This window comes from Cyprinus carpio, chromosome B18 (assembly GCF_018340385.1).
Source record: "Cyprinus carpio isolate SPL01 chromosome B18, ASM1834038v1, whole genome shotgun sequence".
NCBI classification, from domain to species: domain Eukaryota; kingdom Metazoa; phylum Chordata; class Actinopteri; order Cypriniformes; family Cyprinidae; genus Cyprinus; species Cyprinus carpio.
Window position 1 is genome coordinate 248,148 of NC_056614.1, and position 20,903 is coordinate 269,050.

The following is a 20,903-nucleotide window of genomic DNA, read 5'->3' on the forward strand; positions in this document are numbered from 1 at the left end:
ATTCCAGTCCGGTCCATGTGACCTACGCTGTTAAAAAATATTGTGATTTCAACGGCAAAATACTGTAAAAATGCTACAGTAAAAACCTATTAATTGGTTAATGGTAAGTTTCCTTACTATATACAGTGAAAAAACATAAATGGACATTCCCAGAATTTCCAGTGGTACGTTTCACATTTGATGATTTTTTTGTTGGTGGTGTAGAAACGACTGTTTCTTCTAAGTTTTTTCTTACCAGTTATGTTCATTAGGATTGTATGTAGCATCTAATGTTGTCAAATTAAAGGGATAGTTCACCCAAAAATGAAAATTTGATGTTTATCTGCTTACCCCAAGGGCATCCAAGATGTAGGTGACTTTGTTTCTTTAGCAGAACACAAAACAAGACTTTTAACGCATTCTCAACAGCAGGCGCCTGACACATCTTCTTCTTCTTCTTTTTGCTTTATGGCGGATCGCAGACTTATAAGTACATTACTGCCACCTATCTATCAAATTGACCATTGATACTCTATCTTCAATCTCAATTAGGAGTGTCAGTGGTCCATTTGAGAGATAGGTGGCAGTAATGTACTTATAAGTCTGCGATCCGCCGTAAAGCAAGAAGAAGTTCCAGTTTCTTGCACAGAACAATGGTTTTGTGTCTTTGCACGTCAATGTATCATCACAAGCCGAAGGGTTTAATTTGGTTTTGTTTGTGTATGTTTTTTTGACTCTCAAAGCCTTGATTCCCATCCACTTACATTATATGACTGACAGACTGCAACGGTTTGAGTTAAAAATCTTGGTTTGTGTTCTACTAAAGAAACAAAGTCACCTACATCTTGGATGCCCTGGGGGTAAGCAGATCGACATCTAATTTTCATTTTTGGGTGAACTATCCCTTTAATGTTTGTTGCATTATTTCACTATCATGTGTGTTAAAGGGATAGTTCACCAAAAAATGAAAATTCTGTCATTAAAGGGATAGTTCACCCAAAAATGAAAATTATGTCATTAATGACTCACCCTCATGTCGTTCCAAACCCGTGAGACCTCCGTTCATCTTCGGAATACAGTATAAGATATTTTAGATTTAGTCCGAGAGCTTTCTGTCCCTCCATTGAGAATGTATGTACGGTATACTGTCCACGTCCAGAAAGGTAATAAAAAACATCTTCAAAGTAGTCCATGTGACATCAGAGGGTCCGTTAGAATTTTTTGAAGCATCGAAAATACATTTTGGTCCAAAAATATTAAAAACTACGACTTTATTCAGCATTGACTTCTCTCCCGGGTCTGTTATGAGCGCGTTCACAACACTGCAGTTTAGTGATATCCGGTTCGCGAACGAAATCACTCGATGTAACCGGATCTTCTTGAACCAGTTCACCAAATCGAACTGAATCGTTTGAAACGGTTCGCGTCAACAATAAGCATTAATCCACAAATGACTTAAGCTGTTAACTTTTTTAACATGGCTGACACTCCCTCTGAGTTCAAATAAACCAATATCCCGGAGTAATTCATTTACTCAAACAGTACACTGACTGAACCGAGCCAGATAAGGAACGAAACATTGACTCGTTCTCGAGTCAAGAACCGGTTGCATCGGTTTTCGGATCACCGGTAGTGATGGGAAGTTCTGTTCTTCTCCGCGAACCGGTTCTTTCGGACAGTTTGATTCAATAAACCGGTTGCCGAAAACGGTTCACCCAGTTCTTTTGCGCTCGACGTAATGACTTCATTGGCGATGATTGCCCTTGATTCAAGCCTTCGGTTTTACCCGCGCTCATAACATTAGCACAGAATCAGTTCAGAATCAATCACCAAAAGAACCAGTTCAGTTCAGACGCGCTGTGTGTCAGTCTGAATCACGCATGCGCAGTATCATCAGCTCCTCGGTTCTCGAACCGGACGCGTCCGACATAAACGGTTCTTGACTCGAGAACGAGTCAATGTTTCGTTCGTTATCTGGCTCGGCTCTGTGTTCATCTTCAGTTTTCTCTTCACAGCAGTTCAGTCAGTGTACTGTTTGAGTAAATGAATTACTCCGGGATACTGGTTTATTTGAACTCAGAGGGAGTGTCAGCCATGTTAAAAAAGTTAACAGCTTAAGTCATTTGTGGATTAATGCTTATTGTTGACGCGAACCGTTTCAAACGATTCAGTTCGATTTGGTGAACTGGTTCAAGAAGATCCGGTTACATCGAGTGATTCGTTCGCGAACCGGATATCACTAAACTGCAGTGTTGTGAACGCGCTCATAACAGACCCGGGAGAGAAGTCAATGCTGAATAAAGTCGTAGGTTTTTAATATTTTTGGACCAAAATGTATTTTCGATGCTTCAATAAATTCTAACGGACCCTCTGATGTCACATGGACTACTTTGAAGATGTTTTTATTACCTTTCTGGACGTGGACAGTATACCGTACATACATTCTCAATGGAGGAACAGAAAGCTCTCGGATTAAATCTAAAATATCTTATACTGTGTTCCGAAGATGAACGGAGGTCTCACGGGTTTGGAACGACATGAGGGTGAGTCATTAATGACATAATTTTCATTTTTGGGTGAACTATCCCTTTAATTACTCACCCTCATGCCGTTTAAAACCCATAACACCTTTGTTCATCTTTGAAACACAAACAATTAAGGTATTTTTGATGAAATCCGAGAGCTTTCTTACCCTCCCATAGACAGCAAGGGTCTTACCATGATCAAGGCTCAGAAACGTAGCAAGGAGATCGGTAAAATAATTCATGTGGCATCAAGGTCAAGGTCAAGTTTATTTATATAGCCCTTTAAAACAGCATAAATGCTGAACAAAGTGCTGCACAACATACCAAACAAAACATCCTTATACAATACAATTTAAACACTAGTAATAAAATATCAAAAGAAACCAAAACAAAAATAATTAAATTAAGACAGGAAAATCATGCAATATAAAACAATATTTAAGACTAAAAAAAAATTATATTAATTTAATAATTAATATCAAATTACACATATGCCTGAGAAAAAAGTATGTTTTAAGAGAAGATTTAAATGTAGAAAGAGTAGGGGAAAGTCTAATAGACAAAGGTAGGGAATTTCAGAGCTTAGAACCAAGAACTGAGAATGCTCTGTCACCTTTGGATTTAAGTCGAGCATCAGTGGTTCAACCGTAATGTTATAAAGCTACGAGAATACTTTTTTTTGCGCATAGAAAAATTGCTGTCTAGACAGGGTCAGAGAGATCTCGGATTTCATCAAAAATATCTTAATTTGTGTTCTGAAGATGAACAGAGGTCTTACGGGTTTGGTTCATCATGTGACTTTCTCAGTGTACTATAAACGTACTAAACAGATTGCAGTACTTTAATAAGTTAGTACAGTATATTAACATTATATCAGTTAATGAAATTATGGTATTTAAATTTAAGTTAAATCAATAAAACCTAAAATATCACTACCGTATTTTTTACGGTAAAATTCTGGCTGCCAGTTTTTTACCGTTAATTTTACTGTAGATTTTTTTTCAGTGTACTGCAGATCAGCAGTTACTAAACTCCACAATATTCACCTTCGTTTCGGGAGCGGGGGCGAGTGCAGGTGGAGCCCATGTTTTTCCCTCCGATACGAATGTAGAACTGAACCAAACTGTACAGAAGAAGAAAACAGAAGACGACAGAGTGTTCTACTTGAGTTAGGGAGAAAACAAACACAAGCAGTGAATGTGAAACACACGGTTGGTGTCAAGTGAAGGTCTAAAGCCGCATTGTTTGTGAGCGTCCAGCAGTGTGGTGGCACTGACCGGGTGTGGGTGGTGTCCAGCGGCGTGGTGCGAGCCTCTCGTCTGCCCAGGCTGCTGAAGTACAGCGCTTTTCCTTCGCTGATGGTCCCGCAGCCGTCCCCGATCTGTCCTCCGCTCAGGCTCTGCCACAGCGGGCTCAGCTTCCCCTCGAAATCCTCCACCATTTCAGTGGGACTCGGAGCCGACGGGACACAGCTGGACTGATCCACCTCCACTGACCACCACAAACACAAACATAACCAAACATGTATGAAAATAAAAAAAAACAATTATGACAACACATATAGTGGTACCCAGTGCTGGGGGGAATGCATTAAGTAATGCAAGTTATGTAATAAGATTATTTTAGAGTAACTAGTAAAATAACGTATTACTTTTTAATTTAGAAGGAAATATCTGAGTTACTTTTTCAAATAAATAACTCCAGTTACTTTGTTTCCATGTATTGAGTGACAGCTCTGGTGTTGCCATGGTGACAGAAATCAGGAGTAAGTGCAGAGCGTTGTGTGTGAACATGATCTTACTATAGTTCTAGACTAAATATGAACGTGTTTACTCATCTCACCTGAACAAAAACACATTCAGTGCTCCTCAAAATCAATAAAAACAGTCAAATACAAACTCAGAATATGATGCAAACCTGCAATAATTAAATATGTTAAATAAAACAATATAATTTATGTATTTGATCCAATTTTATTAACCAATGTTTTTGCTACTGACCTCTGATAATGCAATTCAACCATACTAAGCAAAAATGACACATTTGTGTTTAATTTAGTATTGAACTTTCTTCATATTTCGTCATATTCTTTATGCAGTTTGTTTGAGCTAGAGCCTCTGAATTTACATTTCCTTCAGCCCGAGGTGTTTTCATTTCAGTTTTGGTGTGAAAGGGCTTTTACAGTTGCCAAAAATAGAACTTTTTATATTAAAAACAAACAAGTAAGCCCTGCTCAGATTTAAAAAGTAACTCAAAAGTAACATAACACATTTTTTCTATAAAAGTAACTAAGTAACATAATTAGTTACTTTTTTAGGGAGTAACGCAATATTGTAATGTATTACTTTTAAAAATATCTTTGCCCAACACTGGTGGTGCCTCACCAAAAAAAGAGACAACGTGACATTCAACTTGTGAGTGTTACCTGTGTATCCCATATCGCAGAAGCAGACGCCTGAGATACAGTCTCCATGACCGCCGCAGTGATTGGGACAGGGCTCAGAGATGTAGACGCCATCCAGTGCAAACGCAGGGGCGTCCCGATAAACACTGCTCTCCTGGAACCAGCGGAAGCGCGTCTTGCTGAAAATGACACGGGAATATAAAGATCAAAACTGAGGCTATAATCATTATCATAATCACTACCTTGAAAAAAAAAAAGGTAAAACTTTACAATATGGTGGCACAAATGTGCATTAGTTCATCCTTAAATAATGCACAGATAATCACGAGTTAATGTGTAACTCCTGAAGAACTTCTCGGTTACGTAAGGTTAGTTTCGTTAATGGAGGGGGAGGGGAAGTAGAGTTGTTGTCGGGCTAATTGGGATATCGCTTCGATAGACCAATCTACTTCGAGTGTAAACTTAATGAGCCAATGCACATTGGCATGCATCCAGCTGCCGTTGATCACAGCCTGAGTATAATAAGGCAGCAGGTGCAATGCATACCTGGTTTTCGCTGAGGAGCCGAGCCGGTGACCCCTGGTTCAGTGGTGGTACAGCAACCGTGGTGACGGGACGTGACGTCTCTGTTCCCTCCTTCAGGGAACGAGAGTTACCATACGTAACCGAGACGTTCCCTTTCAGTCGGTCACTCTCTACGTCACGTTGGTGACCGACTAATTGGGATCCCTACCAAAGCGCAAAAGGTGCTGCCCCTTCCAGTGCCCTGTGTGAGCTGCCTGCGGTTACCATATGTATAGGCCGGGGCTCGGAACAAGTAGTTCCACTCACCATTGTCAAAGCACTACCTCACTGGGTGAGATTGGATAACACTGGGAAAACGTACCTGTTTAGCTTGGAACAGGGATGCTGCGGAAGCCCCATCCTTCCCGAAGGAGTTTTCGGAAGAAAATACACATATAGCATCCATTTAGGTTTATATGGAGAGATTTGAGGTGATTCAAACCCTCTTGAGAAGGCAGAAGTCTGCCGGGGAAATACGGGCTCTAATGCTATACCGTGGACTACACGCATACGAGTACCGACACGTCCAGCTGCCTAGGGTGATGGAGGATCTCAACAGGGTCTACAGTACGGACACTCTGGAGCAGTTTTAGCAAGCCGACACTAACCGGGGCCTCTCGGTGCCACTACCCGTTTGAGGTGAGAACACAGGAGGATACCAGCTCTACACAAAGGCTATGGAACCTAGCGAACATGTTAGGGGTCGCCCAGCCCGCAGCTCTACAAATATCTGTCAGCGAGGCACCACGAGCCAGCGCCCAGGAGGATGCAACACTTGTAGTTGAGTGAGCGGCAATACGGTGCCACTAGCAAGACTTGCTCCTCGTCCTCCCGGACTTTGCACAGTGTCTGTGCGAGAAGGCTCACTGGGGGAAACGCATATTTGTGTAGAATCTGCGGCCAGCTGTGTGCCAGTGCATCCATACCGAGTGTCCCCTAGGTCAGGGAGTAGAAAAACTGGCAGTGAGAGGTCTCTGGAGAAGCAAACAGGTCTACCTGAGCGGCTCCAAACAGTCTCCAAATCAGCTGGACCGTCAGGGGATGGAGTCGCCATTCTCCCAGGAGCATTGCTCGAGACAGCTCATCGGCTGTACGGATGAGCAGGCCCAGAATGTGAAGCACAGACAACCTTGTCAGTTGATGTACGCAACAGTCGCTGTGTTGTCCGTTTGGACCAGCACGTGCTTGCCTCATACGCGACATTTGAGACGGTTCAAGGCAAGGCGCACTGCTAACAACTCTAGGCAATTGATGCGCCACTGCAGCTGCGGGCCCGTCCAAACCCCTGAGACTGCATGCCCGTTGTACGTGGCCCCCCAGGCGGTGGTGGAGGCATCCATGTAAACCACAGCATGCCCGGAGATCTGCTCTAGGGGCACCCCTGCCCTGAGAAACACAAGATCTGACCACAGGGTGAGGGTTTGGCGATAGGCCGGTGTAACTTGGACCCGGTGAGTGCTGTGGACATAAAGCTAGTGCTGGAGGAGTCTCATATGTAACAGACCGAGCGGTGTAAGTGCCGCTGCAACTGCCATATGCCCCAGGAGCTTCTGAAAAAGCTTCAGTGGGACCGCTGTCCTGCTCTTGAACGTATTCAAGCAGGCTAGCACCAACCGCGCACGTTCCTCTGTGAGGCGTGCTGTCTGTTTGACCGAATCCAACTCCATACCGAGAAAAGAGATCCTCTGCATCAGCGAGCGTTTGCTCTTTTCCCAGTTGACCCGAAGGCCCAACAGGCTGAGGTGCCGGAGCACCAGGTCCCTGTGCTTGCACAGCTGTTCCCGAGATTGTGCTAGTATCAGCCAATCGTCTAGATAGTTGAGAATGCGAACACCCTGCTCTCTGAGGGGAACAAGAGCCACCTCCGCGACTTTTGTGAAGACACAGGGAGGCAGGGACAGCCAGAAGGGCAGGATCTTGTACTGATATGCCTGTCCTTCAAAAGCAAACCGCAGAAAAGGTCTGTGGCGCGGAAGGATCGATACTTGAATTTATGCATTCTTCAGGTCGATTGCTGCAAACCAATCTCGGGGACAGACGCATGCGAAGATGCGTTTCTGCGTCAACATCTTGAACAGTAGCCGATGAAGCGCCTGGTTCAAAACTCGCAGATCCAAGATCGGTCATAACCCACCGCCTTTCTTGGGTACAATGAAGTAAGGGCTGTAAAACTCATCCTCATATCGGCTGGAGGGACCGGCTCTATCGCGTCCTTCACCAGTAGGACTGCGATCTCTACCCGCAGAACAGGGGCATCGGACACTTTCACTGTAGTGAAGCAGATACCGCTGAACTTGGGGGGACGCTGGGCGAACTGAATCGCATAGCCGGGAGCGGGGGTGGACGCAGGGGGCCACCCTCGGCGACGAGAAGGCGGGGGAGCTGCAGCCGGTGGATGGGTGGAGGCAGCAGCTGCCTGCCGGGCAGAAGGTTGGACTGCCTCAGTCTGCTGGGCCAGGTTCTCGACCACATCGCCGAAGAGGCAGGCCGGTCTGGGACACAGGGGCATTAAGGAACTGATCTTTGTCGGCATCCCTCATTTCAACCAGACTCAGCCAGAGATGGCGCTCCTGGACCACAAGCGTGGACATCGCACGACCCAGAGAATGCGTGGTCACCTTCGTCACTCGGAGCGCAAGGTCAGTGGTGGTTCGGAGTTCTTTCAGAACTTCTGGATCGTGACCACCCTCGTGCAGGTACTTCAGTGCCTTGGCCTGGTACACCTGCAGTAACACCATAGCGTGTAAGGCGTAAGTAGCTTCCCCGCAAGCCATATAGTCACTGCCGGTTAGACCAGATGAATGCCTATAGGCCCGGGAAGGAAGCACCGGGTCTTCCCACCAGCAGGAGGCAGACTTAGGACACAATTGCATCGCTACCGCCTGCTCCACTGGGGGAATCACCGAATACCCCTCCACTGCACAGCCATCGAGGGTGGTGAGGGAGGAGGAGCCCACCAGCCGGTTTCTGGCAGTAAAAGGTGCCATCCATGACCTGGTGAGCTCGTCATGTACTTTCGGGAAGAAAGGCACTGGGGTGGGGTGCTGAGAACCAGCGCGAGTCACCTTGAGAAACCAATCATCCAATCATACCCTCTCAGCGGCCCGGGAAAGCATAGCTGTTATTGCCGGATCCGATTCAGGCTTTGCCACCATCCTGGGGAGCGGCAGCACGACCGAATCTTCATTCTGTGTAATCGTGGCAACGGGACTCCGGCCCAGCTCCGAGATGGTCATCTTCCCGCAGTGGGAACATGACTCATCCACAAAGGCCACCTCAGTGTGCTTGATGGCCAGACATGTAAGACAGCGATCGTGACCATCATCCGTTGCCAGGTAACGTCCGTACCCAGATACACACGGGTGAAACGGCATCCTTATAAGGACGATCCGTCGTCTTTACAAAGACGCACCCATGAAGCTCTTTTAGAGAAATTTGCTCTTTAGGAAATGCACTTTTAGTGCTGAGGTGCACAGGGGAATTGGCCGCTTGCTATGTACGCCAACTTCCAGTTGTCTGCTTTAACTAATCATTAGCTAATTATTTGCAAATGTATCATTATGTTATGGCTTTACTTGTTGAGGAACACAACTATTAACTAATGAAGTAATATGTCATTTTGGTTATGGATTTTGAATTAGTTAGTCATGTGCCTCAACAAGTTAAGTCTTAACATAATGATATCTTTGCAAATCATTAGCTAATGATTAATTAAAGCAGACAACTGGAAGTTGAAATGCATGACTTTAACCCATCGTGGTAATTAACATATGAATTTACACTATTGGTTAATATATGTTATATGGGAATTAATACATTGTGACACATTTAACTAATAACAATTTATTGATAACTTAATCTATGAATCATAGAATTTTCAACTGTTGCTGATGCAGAAATTATTAACAAACGGTTTAGTTCTTCATGAGTTTCACATTAATTCATGGTTATAAGTCCATTAGTTAAGCATCAATTAATGCATATTAGTGCCACTGTATTGTAAAGTATTAACAAAAAAAATCTACCCCTGGGATATTTGCCTGCAGTGTAAAGAAATGCTTAAAGCATTTTGAAAATCTTATTAATTTATTTTTTTAAATAACTGTTCTTCAGAAATGTCCCCATGTCTCTGACAGTATGAAGCCATGTTTGGACCCTGTTCTTAAAACAATCCCAGGGTCCCGTTACCTGGCGGCCACAACCCGTGGCAATACGACCGTGACTCTGGTCCAGCGCTCGTAGTCTCCTGTGTGGTACACAGTGGGCTCTCTGAGTTCACGTCCGCTGCCCTCGCAGCTCGTGGCCCCAGGGGATGCTGGGTAACAGCCCTCCCGCACCAGAGCCCATGTGCGGCCGGCGTCATGAGAGTACTGGAGCAGAACGGGTGCCGACGCACTGAAGACCGACTCACAGCCGATGTTCAGCTGAAGGAGAAACAGTACAAAGTTACTGTGCTGTCTACACTGTAGAAATATGAAAAAAATTATCAATCAAATAAAATAAAAAGAATATGTTTATATTTGGGTGCGTAGATTCAGTGAATAGAGAAACATAAAAAAAGGCAAAAAATCTGCATACCAAACGAAATGCAAAATTCAAGGTCCTTTGAACAAAAATTTATTCCTGAAGATTTACATGAAGGTGACAACAAAAACTAAAGTGCACAAACAATAAAGTGTCTGCGCACACACACACACATATACACACGATCAGTTGAGAGCTTTATAAAGTATTTCATGCTTATGAAAAAGAATAATTCCTCCACACAGCCTTACATCAGTACCTTGAACTGCAGCGTGTATCCGGGACGGAGCGCCAAGTCTCGAGTCACTGCCATCCGGTCCCCATCTGACCGGCCGAACACTAGTGCAGAGGGAGTGGGAGCGCAGAAACTGCCGTTACGGTCCTTGTCCATTCCTTCATTTCCCAGCATCAGCCACACACTCATCTGGTTGAGAGGATGATCGAAAGCTGGTTTCTCGTAGAAGTTCTGCAGAAGCACAGGAGAATGAGAGCTCTGTCGTATCTTCAGGAGCGCTGCAGCAGAATCTGCTTGTGTCTGTCTCACCTGAGGCAGTGTAGGATCAGCCATGGGGATGACGTGCTTCTCTCGCTCAGACAGGATGATCACGTCATCGATGGCCCACTGATCGTAGCCCTCGCCCGAGTGCAGCGGCTGCCACCAGCGGAAACGTGTGCAGGGTGTTTTAGAGGCCAGAGGAAGTTCATAATGAACAAACCTGAGCCAAACAACATCATCCAGTCACAAACACTCATAAAACATTCATATAAAGATGCTTAATACACAGTATGGTGGACGTGACACTCACAGACATATGTGAACCTGGGGCACAAAAGCAGTCATCAGCAGCACAGGTATATTTGTAGCAATAGCCAACAATACGTTGTATGGGTCAAAATTATCCATTTTTCTTTTATGCCAAAAATCATTAGAATATTAAATAAAGATCATGTTACTTAACTTAATTTTTGATTAGTAATATGCATTGCTAAGAACTTAATTTGAACAACTTTAAAGATGATTTTCTCAATATTTAGATTTTTTTGCTCCCTCAGATTCCAGATTTTCAAATAGTTGTATCTCAGACAAATATTGTCTTCCTAAAAAACTATACATAAATGGAAGCTTATTTAATTCAGCTTTAAGGTGACATATAAATCTCAGTTTCAAAAAAATGACTCTTATGACTGGTTTTATGCTCCAAGGTCACATATATCAGATGGTTAGATAAAATAACTAGCTGCAGTATTTAAATCATCATTATGGCTGGGTCACACAGAATGTGTTATTACATTCCACTGCACTGGTCTTTGAAAAGATGCTCAGTTTTTAAAAATGCATCACAAGATCCCTGAGTTCACTCCTACATCCATTCCGCTGCGACACACGCTTGTTTTAAACACCAGAACTTGTTCTGCATGAATGTGTCCTTAGTTTAAATATGTCACGAATCCTGTCCATGGACTTCCGTCCGATTGCCACCAGAGGTCACCCTTCCATTACATTGACTCTCACACTACACAAACTATTGCATGTCATCACGGACTATATTTCCCATCATACATTGCACTGATTACACACACAGCTGCTACCAATTACACACACTTTAAATACGAGGCTCTTGGTGCGTTCAAGTCATCTCATATCGATCGTATTTACGAGTTGAATGCACATGAACGCCACCACAATATCGTAAATACCAGTGGGGAGCTCGGGATTTTCTTTAAGCCCCGATCTGTACGAGTTGGGGGCGTGTCAGTGATTAACATCGCGGAATCAATGGATGCAACGTCTATAGTTGACGGTAAATTTTAATTGAATTTCAATGTTTACTAGTCTATAAACTGTCATTTATCATGATCATAATTAATCTTGTTATAAGCAGCAAGTTAATGAATTACTTTAATGAGTTAATCTTTCTTTGTGTGAACATTTGGGTGGCGTTATGCAAATCTTCCCATATCGTGATGTAGACATGTGCAGGTGTGTTTAAACAAGGCATTTTAGAAGGACGTGGACGAGTCTAAACTTTTTATTAAGAATATCTCTTTGGGTTTGAGACTTTAGCCTTTGCAACTTTAGGGATCTTATCTATTCAGTATGATCTAATCTACTCCAAAGAGAAAGGAAAACTTGAAATCGCATCATATGACCGCTTTAAACAAACAGAGCATTATTGAGTGAATTGTTCTGTGTTATTCTCACCGTGGTTTGGTGAAGTCAGTGAAGTACATCTCTGCGATCAGACCCCAGCTGATTCCACCATCATTGCTGTACTGTAGCAGAAGCCCCTCCTCTCTGCTGTCGGCCTGGTTACACTCCGCCCCGTCTCCGCCCATCCGCAGGTAGAACTGCACAAACTCCGCCCACTCTGTGTCCAGATCCCAGCTGACCAGCTGCCGCAGCCCATCCTGATGACCAACGAGAGGATTACTTTATTACTTTATTAGACAGCAGCATCTGTGTCATAATACCAGCGATCACAGACAAATGGGTGATTTCACAGACAAATTTCATGATGAAATGGGTTTATACTCCAGATTCACACTAGAGTTTGTTTCACTCATAGTTTTCATCTCTCACAGAATACTGAAGTTCAAGAAAAAGGCCTGTGAATTAAAAAATTAAAAGGACATTGGGGGATCAGAACCAAATATGAAGGAATCTTTTTTGTTGATGATTTCACATCAGTACAAGCTTACAAGAATACAGAAGTTGACAAGTTACATTTATTTGGGAAAATATGGAAGCCTGTATTAGATTAGGGAATATGATCACTTTATACTGGTCTTATGCACTCTATCATTTTTATTCATTCATTCATTCATTCATTCATTCATTCATTTCAGTCAGTCAGTCAGTCATTTCCTAGGGATTCATATATTCAAAGATATTTATCTTTGACAGCTCTTGCATTATTTTGTGTCTACTTATTTCTGTATATTTAAATGTACTGTAGTGTTGTTTGTACTGTGTTTGCCTTATCAGAAAACTAAATACAGTTTAGCAAAAATCACAATACAGACATCCTTACGAAAGGGAGACTGGAGAAGCAAAATCCTTGAAACAAGCAGAAAGAGTCGAGCTGTAACCCTGGATCATGACTGTTATCATACCTTACTGAAGTACAGAGAGGACCCAGAGGAAACCACCCCACAGCCCTGGTCGGGCGGCACGATCTCGCCTCCGGTCACCTCCTGCCACGCTGACATCAGGGTGTCCTGGGACTCGAAGTCTGAGAGCACACTGGAGGCCAGAGTGTTGAGCGGCTGGCAGTCTGAGCCGGCGAAGCCTTCATCACACCTGGAACAGAGCAAACGCATGACCTTTCATCTCCAGCGACTGATTCACGAGCCGCTGCTAGACGCAGTGACCCAACAAATCATCCCCGCTCGCCTTGAGCCGTCACATACATCTGACCCTGAGCCGCCCATGAAGGGCTCACCGTCAGCGTCTCAAACCGCGTTCAGCACACACTGATCATCCACCGTAAGAATCAATTTGACAAAGAACATAAAAGTGGATTGCATCACATAAAATACTAAATGATTCCATATTAATTTGCTAAAACCTCACATAAATGATCCACTATAACTAGCACCACTGTGACTTTTTCTAGTATAGCTAACTATTTGTGCTCCATCATAAATGTTTTTCAACCAATAGCACTGAAATTATTGAGACTAAAGCACTACATATCAGGACACATTCACAAATATTCATGTTTCTCTTATCACTACAAGGATTCTCTAAAGGGCTCTAAATAATGCTAAATGCTAAATTATGTTTTAATGAATATGTCAAAATAAATTAAAATATGCATTTAATGTGATGATAAAATGCAAAATTAGTGCTGTCAAACAATTAATCGTGTTTCCAAAGTAAAAGTTTTTGTTGTGTGTGTACTGTGTATATTTATTATGTATATATAAATACACACACATGCATGTATATATTTCAGAAAAAATATGTTATGTTTATATAATTAATATATTTATTTATAATTTATATGAATATAAATATAGACATGTAAATATTTTCAAAATATATACTGTATGTTTGTGTGTGTGTATAAATATACATATATATATACACAGTACACACACATATATTATGCAAACAAAAAAGCTTCTATTTTGTATGTGATTCGCGATTAATCGTTTGACAGCACTAGTTGAAATCTATCAAAAGAAAAAAAAATTCTAATTCAGACTCTAATTTACAATAATGAAAAAAAGTCATCAGTAATCTTTACTTTTAGGCTGTGAGGACTCCTCACAGTTCGTGTCACAAACCCATGTTTTGCATTTATAGTCTGAAATGAAAGGCCATTTGAGGTGCATCAGCTCATGTCATTTCCATGCAGTAATAAAGCAGTGAGTTTGATTCACGGCTGTGTGCTGTAAGATGTGATCTGCGAGCCGGACGCTCTGTTAACTGGGGTCAGGGTCTGCTTTACGACTGACTGAACTCCAGCTCTGTCAGCAGAATGGAAAACACAGTGTTTGTTCACATTATTAAACAGTGTAAGTGAATCCCTCAGGATGTGTCTCAGCGTATGCTGGTGTGATACAGAAGCTTCATTACAGCCCCAGTGTGAAGAGCTTTAAATTACGATCAAATGTCAAAAACTCAAAAAACAAACAAACTGTTAAATGGATTTTAATTAGTCTGTTTTGAATTGTTGTCCAGAAAAAAATCCAACAAACAAGAACATAATCACTCAACACTGCATTAGTTATTCAGGTTTGTTTTCATAGATTGTATTTTATTAATACAAGTTTTCATTGTTTTACTTCACATTACAGATTTTTTATTTGTTTATAATTAAAACAAGTAAAAAAAAAAACTGTGCAGTCTGATAAAATAGCTCATATTAAACTACAGTCTGTGAAAATAAGTCCTAATTTCTTAAAACATTCTGCTTCTCCAATAAATTATTGTTTCTGAGGTTTTTTAATGGTTCAAATGGAAAATGAAACTGAAATACTTGGTCAAAAGTTTGAAAATGCGAGTCCTTTCTGAGCGACAGTAAGTGACAGTGACTGACCTGCAGTGACCGTGGTCACACCATCCATGTCCACGGCACATCTGAGGACACTGCTGCCCGATGTAAATGTCATCCAGAGCCCACTCGTCCTGCTCCTGATAGTAATTCTGGATCCATCGGAAGCGCGTCGCACTCGACCTACAGCCAGAAGACAGTATGAAACCAGAAAACACTGCAAACGTACAGCAGTCTATGAAGATGAATGAACACTGGTAAAATATGACCATTTCCACCCTAAAATCAGAAATACTGCTGCAAATATGAGCAAAACAGGTCATGGGAAAAGGCCTTTTTGTGTTTATCATCTTGAAACATTTGCCATGTACTGTTTGTAATATAATATGACTATGAGACTTTAAACGTCTCTTTCTGGAAGTAGTGTTCTAGCTATAAAAGGAGTCAAATGTATACATATTCACCAGGTTTTGTACGGCAGTGGAAGTGTGATGCGTCTCCAGTCTGTGAACTCAGATGGATGGTAGACACTGGATGCAGTGAACTCAGAGCAGCTCGGCATGCCGGGGAGACAGGCCTATTACCCACAAACCACCAGAAACAGCAGTTAACCTCACAGTGGAGACCAGAGGAATCACAGCGCGAAGAATCATCTATAATCTGACTACATGTGCAGTGCTTTAGATTGCTTCTACAATCCTTACAAAAAGTGCTGAGTTTTCTGAGTGAAGACCCAGAGGCAGTATCAGATGGTGATACTGTCAGTCCTTGAATGTATACCGTGGTACTCTATCATTAGCATACTCCAAAAACATGGTAACACTATGGTGCATTTACTGTAGGTACTTTTCAGTTGGTGAAAACAAAAGGCATTAGAGAATATTTTGGTTTTCTCACCTCTTTGACGAGATGCCAAGTCAAGCCGTGATTGGTGGAGAACTCCAGCCGGACCTGAGTGTCGATGTGAGGAGAAGGTTCGCGTCCGCAGCCCATGACCAGAGAGAACTGGATCATGTAGGACGCGCCGATCTGCATGGATTGTGTTTCCACATAGCGGATACTGGCGGCCGAGTCGTGATCGCCTGAAAAACTGAGCAAATATTTACATCATTGTGGTTTACACTTTCATTTCAGACAGCGCCTGAAGGGAAATGCTGATGCTGTTTGGATTTCTATGCATTATTAATTGCAGAAATATTCTGTTTGCTTTTGCATTGAATACAAAAGCAATTTTCTGTTTTTTGCTGGTCTGGCAAATAGTGATGAACCTCAGGCTCTGAAACAGAGTTCTTTTTGTGCTTGGAGAGCTGGTGTCAAGTTCGACTGTAGTTGGGTGGGTTGTGACATCTGAACTCATCAATATTAATTAGAAAAAATTTATTGTACTTGAAAAGGTCATTCAGTTCCATCAGAGTAGCTTTTATAATATGGATTAGTTGTTCTCCAAATCCTTAAATCCCAGAAAAATCATGAAAGGAGTAAAGCACAAAGGCAGTGATGTTCAACCAATCAATTTGTTAGGGTCTGTTACCTGATGTTCATATGGATAACTTTGTTAAGCATCATAAATATAAAGCGCCATGAAGTGACTTTCTAGCAGTTCCATGTTTAAGCTCAAAACACTTGTCACCAGTCACTTTCAACCACTGTAAGGACAGACATCATGATATAGTTCTTCTGTCTCTGTACTGGGATGTCAGTAATGCCTATATTTCACATTGATGCCTCAATGGCTGCTGACTGAAGTCTTAACTATTAATGAATGGTACTGCGGTGAACATGAGGCAGGTACCTGAGGGTCCAGTCGTGTTGGCAGTACGGCTGCACGTTCCCCAGATAGAAGCCCAGGCTCTGAGTCACATCTAGCACGTTACTGAAGTCCAGGCTGATGATGTTGAAGAGGATGGAGGTCATGCTGATCTCATCCAGAGCCCAGACGTCCTGCTCGCGGCCCGAATGGTACGGCTGCCACCAGCGGAACTGGACCCCGAATTTACGGGCCCCAGGAGGAAGCTCCACAGAAACGATCCTAGAAAGAGTCAATTCCATATATCCATCAACAATAGCAGACGAGATGATCACACAACATATATTAAATGACGACGCTTAAAAGAACATTATTTTGTGTATTTTGTGTGATGCAATGTGTTAATGCAGTTTAAGAGTTCAAAAACACATTATTTTCCACATACTGTACATTATTGTTGCTCCTCTCTGCCCCACCTTTCTCAAACACATCGATTTTTACAAAGCACATTGTTTTGAAAAGCGAGGTGTGCTCTGATTGACCAGCTATCCAGTGCTTTGTTATTGGCTGAATACCTCAAGCATGTGACGAAATGTTATGCACCTTACCATATTTGGAAACACACAGCGTCTCCATGACAACAACACTTCAGTGAGAATAAAAGTTACGCCTTCTTTCTTTGCGTAAAACATTTGGGCACACAGTGACGTAGATATGTGGTGGCATGTTTAAATGAGGCATTTTAGGAAGGCATGAACGAGTCTTAACTTTTCTAAAGAATATCTCTTTGGGTTTGAGACTTTAATCCTTGTGAATTTATTTATCTTATATATACACGAACAGCTTGTAACACTCCAAAGACAAAGGGAAACCTTGCCATGCTGCACCACATGACTTGAAATGAGTAAATGTAAATGTAAATCCCGTCATCTGGCCCCTTTAACTTATGTGCTTGACACACTGCAGAAGAAGATATGCCATGCTGCTCCACATGACTGCAGTAAAGTCCAGCAGTGGTGTGTGTGTTCTGGACGATGTACCTGGGCTCATGGAAGCCCTGATAAGCGTAATGCTGCAGCAGCGTCCAGGTGATGCCGTTATCTGAGGAATAATGCAGCAGCACACCTTCACCCGGCTGGTCTGGAGCGGGACAGGAGCTCGACGTGCTGCGACTGCCCAGCCTCAGCGTGAACTGAAGATACCTGCAGGAGAGAAAGAAACAAGACCTGGGACTTGTTTGAAGTAATGCTATCAAAAGAGCCAAGATAACACGAATATGAACAACAGTACCTTTCAGACTGAAGTGATAAATAAAAGTGATAAAAATGAAAGAGTCACGATCTTTACACTTCTAATACCAAAAGGCCGGAATAAAATGCAAATGTCTTAGTCAAACGGTCAGCCGATGCAATGGCACATACATGTGTGCATGTTTATGTGATTTATGAGGACACAGATTTGTATAATGACATGGGTTTTACACTGGTATAACAACATAAACATGTTTTATGAGGACATTTCCAGAGTCCTCATAATTAAAATAGCACTAGAAGTATACTAAAGAATGTTTTATTAAGAATTTAAAAATGCCTGTAGCTTTGTGTGAGAGGTTAAGGGCTAGGGTTAGGGTAAGGGAACCGAAAATACAGTATGTACAGTAAAAACACCATTATGCCAATGGAGAGTCCCCATTAAACATAAAAATGTGTGTGTGTGTACCTGGCTTGTGAACTGTCCAGGGGGGTCGTAACAATGTGTCTTCTGCTATCCCTGTTGAAGACCAGGGCTTTCCCGCTGGCCAAAACCCCACAAGCGAAGCTGACTTCTGCCCCGCGCAGTGAGGAGAAGCTGTGATAGGACGACAGCCTCACGCTGGAGAAACTCTCGGACAGAAACGCAGTGAAGGTCTGAGATGCCAGCTCACACGCTGGACCACTGAAACCAGGGTCACACCTAAAGAAATACCAAAAAAACACACATTTTCCTGAACCAGTATGATATTGCTGTTTTCACAGTGTAAAGAGTGTTTTGCTGCAGTTCTGACTGAAAGACGTTCATACTTGCAGCCCATGCGTGAACAGTGTCCTCTACCGGAGCAGAAACGCAAACAGGACGGCCCAATATACACTGAAAAAACAAAAACCATATCATCGTCATCGTCCCTGATCAGGATTTACTAGCTCAAAATCACTGTCTAATCTGCTGATGTTAGATAAAAAATGTTAGCCTAAATGCACTGTAAGTCGCTTTGGATAAAAGCGTCTGCTAAATGCATAAATGTAAATGTAAATGATCACTCTCCATGGGTTTGACTGTATTGTGTTGACATCTATCAGTAAATATGTCCAAATGAATATGTTAAATGAATGACTTTTACCATTGTCAATCGCCCACATGATGCTGCTTCCCACAGCGGTCTGTCTCCAGCGGAAGCGAGTGCTGTCTGTGAGCGCGGCGTTGGGCAGAGGAATCGTGATCCTCGTCCAACTACAGGAACACAGAGAATGAACCACACTATTAACAGAACAGACAACAGATTTATGAAAGTGTCCGACAGACGCAGTGACTGACCCGCTGTAGTTCTCTGAGGAGTAGATGCTGCTGTGAGGCAGATGTGATCCGGTACACAGTTCAGGAAGACACTCGGTGTGCAGGAGAGACCAGGAGCGACCGTGATTGGTTGAGAACTCCAGTTTGACACTGTGAGATTCACATATGCAGGAACAGAAGAAGAGGAGACAACAATCTTTAATTGACTCATTTTAAACAGTACATGTTCTTAAACTCCTGGGATATTTATCTGGTCAGTTAAGTAGCAGAGGGGGTTGTTAATCAGTTTCAGCTGCTTTGGTGTTAATTAAATTAACAACAGGTACACTAGATGGGCAACAATGGGATGACACCCAAAACAGAAATTGTTTTACAGGTGGAGGCCACTGAATTTTTTCCCTACTCATATTTTCTGACTGTTTGTCACTAGTTTTGCATTTGGCTAAGGTCAGTGTCACTACTGGTAGCATGAGGAAATACCTGGACCCTACAGAGGTTGCACAGGCAGTCCAACTCCTCCAGGATGACACATCTATACGTGCCATTTCCAGAAGGTTTGCTGTATCTCCCGGCACAATTTTAAGAGCATAGAGGAGATTCCAGGAGGCAGGCAGTTACTCTAGGAGAGCTGGGCAGGGCAGTAGAAGGTCCTTAACCCATCAGCAGAACCGGTATCTGCTCCTTTGTGCAAGGAGGAACAGGATGAGCACTGCCAGAGCCCTACAAAATGACCTCCAGCAGGCCACTGGTGTGAATGTCTCTGACCAAACAATCAGAAACAGACATCATGAGGGTGGCCTGAGGGTTGACTCTAGTCCTTTAGTGGGCCCTGTGCTCAATGCCCGGCCCCGTGGAGCTCGATTGGCATTTGCCATTGAACACCAGAATTGGCAGGTCTGCACTGGCGCTCTGTGCTTTTCACAGATGAGAGCAGGTTCACCCAGAGCACATGTGACAGACGTGAAAGGTTCTGGAGAAGACGAGGAGAACATTATGCTGCCTGTAACATCATTCAGCATGAGCGATTTGGTGGTGGGTCAGTAATGGTCTGGGAAGGCATATCCATGGAGGAACACAGAGACCTCTACAGGCTAGATGAATGGCACACTGACTGCCATTAGTTAGACCCTATTCTAGTGCAGTGGGTCCTGGGTTCCTCCTGGTGCATGAAAATGCTCCGCTTCATGTGGCCAGAGTATGCAGGCAGTTCCTGCATTGATACCACAGATCTGGGAGGAAATACACCAGGACACCATCCATCATCTCATTAGGAGCATGTCCCGATGTTATCAGGCATGCATAAAAACACGTGGGGGCCATACAAATTTCTGAGTACCATTTTGAATTGCTGCAATGAAATTTCAGCAAAATGGACTTGCATAATTTCTTCACTTTGATTTTCGGGGCATCTTTGAATTCAGCCCTCTGTAGGTTGATAATTTTCATTTCCTTCAAAGCATCCTTTCATTCCTAACACATTACCCAGGCCATGTAAGTATAGATATCCAGCATGATATTTTTCCCCATTGAGATCTGATGTGTTTTCAAAGTGTTCCTTTAAATTTTTTGAGCAGTCTGCTATTACCGCTGCATACAAACACAAAGAT

At 42.8% G+C, this 20,903-nt stretch overlaps 1 protein-coding gene across 1 annotated transcript in view; it reads right to left on the reverse strand.

The window, feature by feature from the left end:
* LOC109099310 (reelin-like) overlaps positions 1-20,903 on the reverse strand; it is a 68,688-nt gene that overhangs the window by 35,475 nt on the left and 12,310 nt on the right. Inside the window, exons 9-25 of the mRNA XM_042743366.1 lie at positions 19,318-19,446; positions 19,124-19,233; positions 18,807-18,873; positions 18,466-18,699; positions 17,787-17,948; positions 16,792-17,028; positions 15,897-16,089; positions 15,464-15,576; positions 15,045-15,182; positions 13,111-13,297; positions 12,200-12,405; positions 10,541-10,712; positions 10,256-10,462; positions 9,661-9,896; positions 4,930-5,087; positions 3,782-3,995; positions 3,551-3,627 (exon numbers count right to left, since the gene is read on the reverse strand). Coding sequence (XP_042599300.1) covers positions 3,551-3,627; positions 3,782-3,995; positions 4,930-5,087; positions 9,661-9,896; positions 10,256-10,462; positions 10,541-10,712; positions 12,200-12,405; positions 13,111-13,297; positions 15,045-15,182; positions 15,464-15,576; positions 15,897-16,089; positions 16,792-17,028; positions 17,787-17,948; positions 18,466-18,699; positions 18,807-18,873; positions 19,124-19,233; positions 19,318-19,446 — 2,840 coding nt within the window. The remainder of the gene's footprint in view (positions 1-3,550; positions 3,628-3,781; positions 3,996-4,929; positions 5,088-9,660; positions 9,897-10,255; positions 10,463-10,540; positions 10,713-12,199; positions 12,406-13,110; positions 13,298-15,044; positions 15,183-15,463; positions 15,577-15,896; positions 16,090-16,791; positions 17,029-17,786; positions 17,949-18,465; positions 18,700-18,806; positions 18,874-19,123; positions 19,234-19,317; positions 19,447-20,903) is intronic.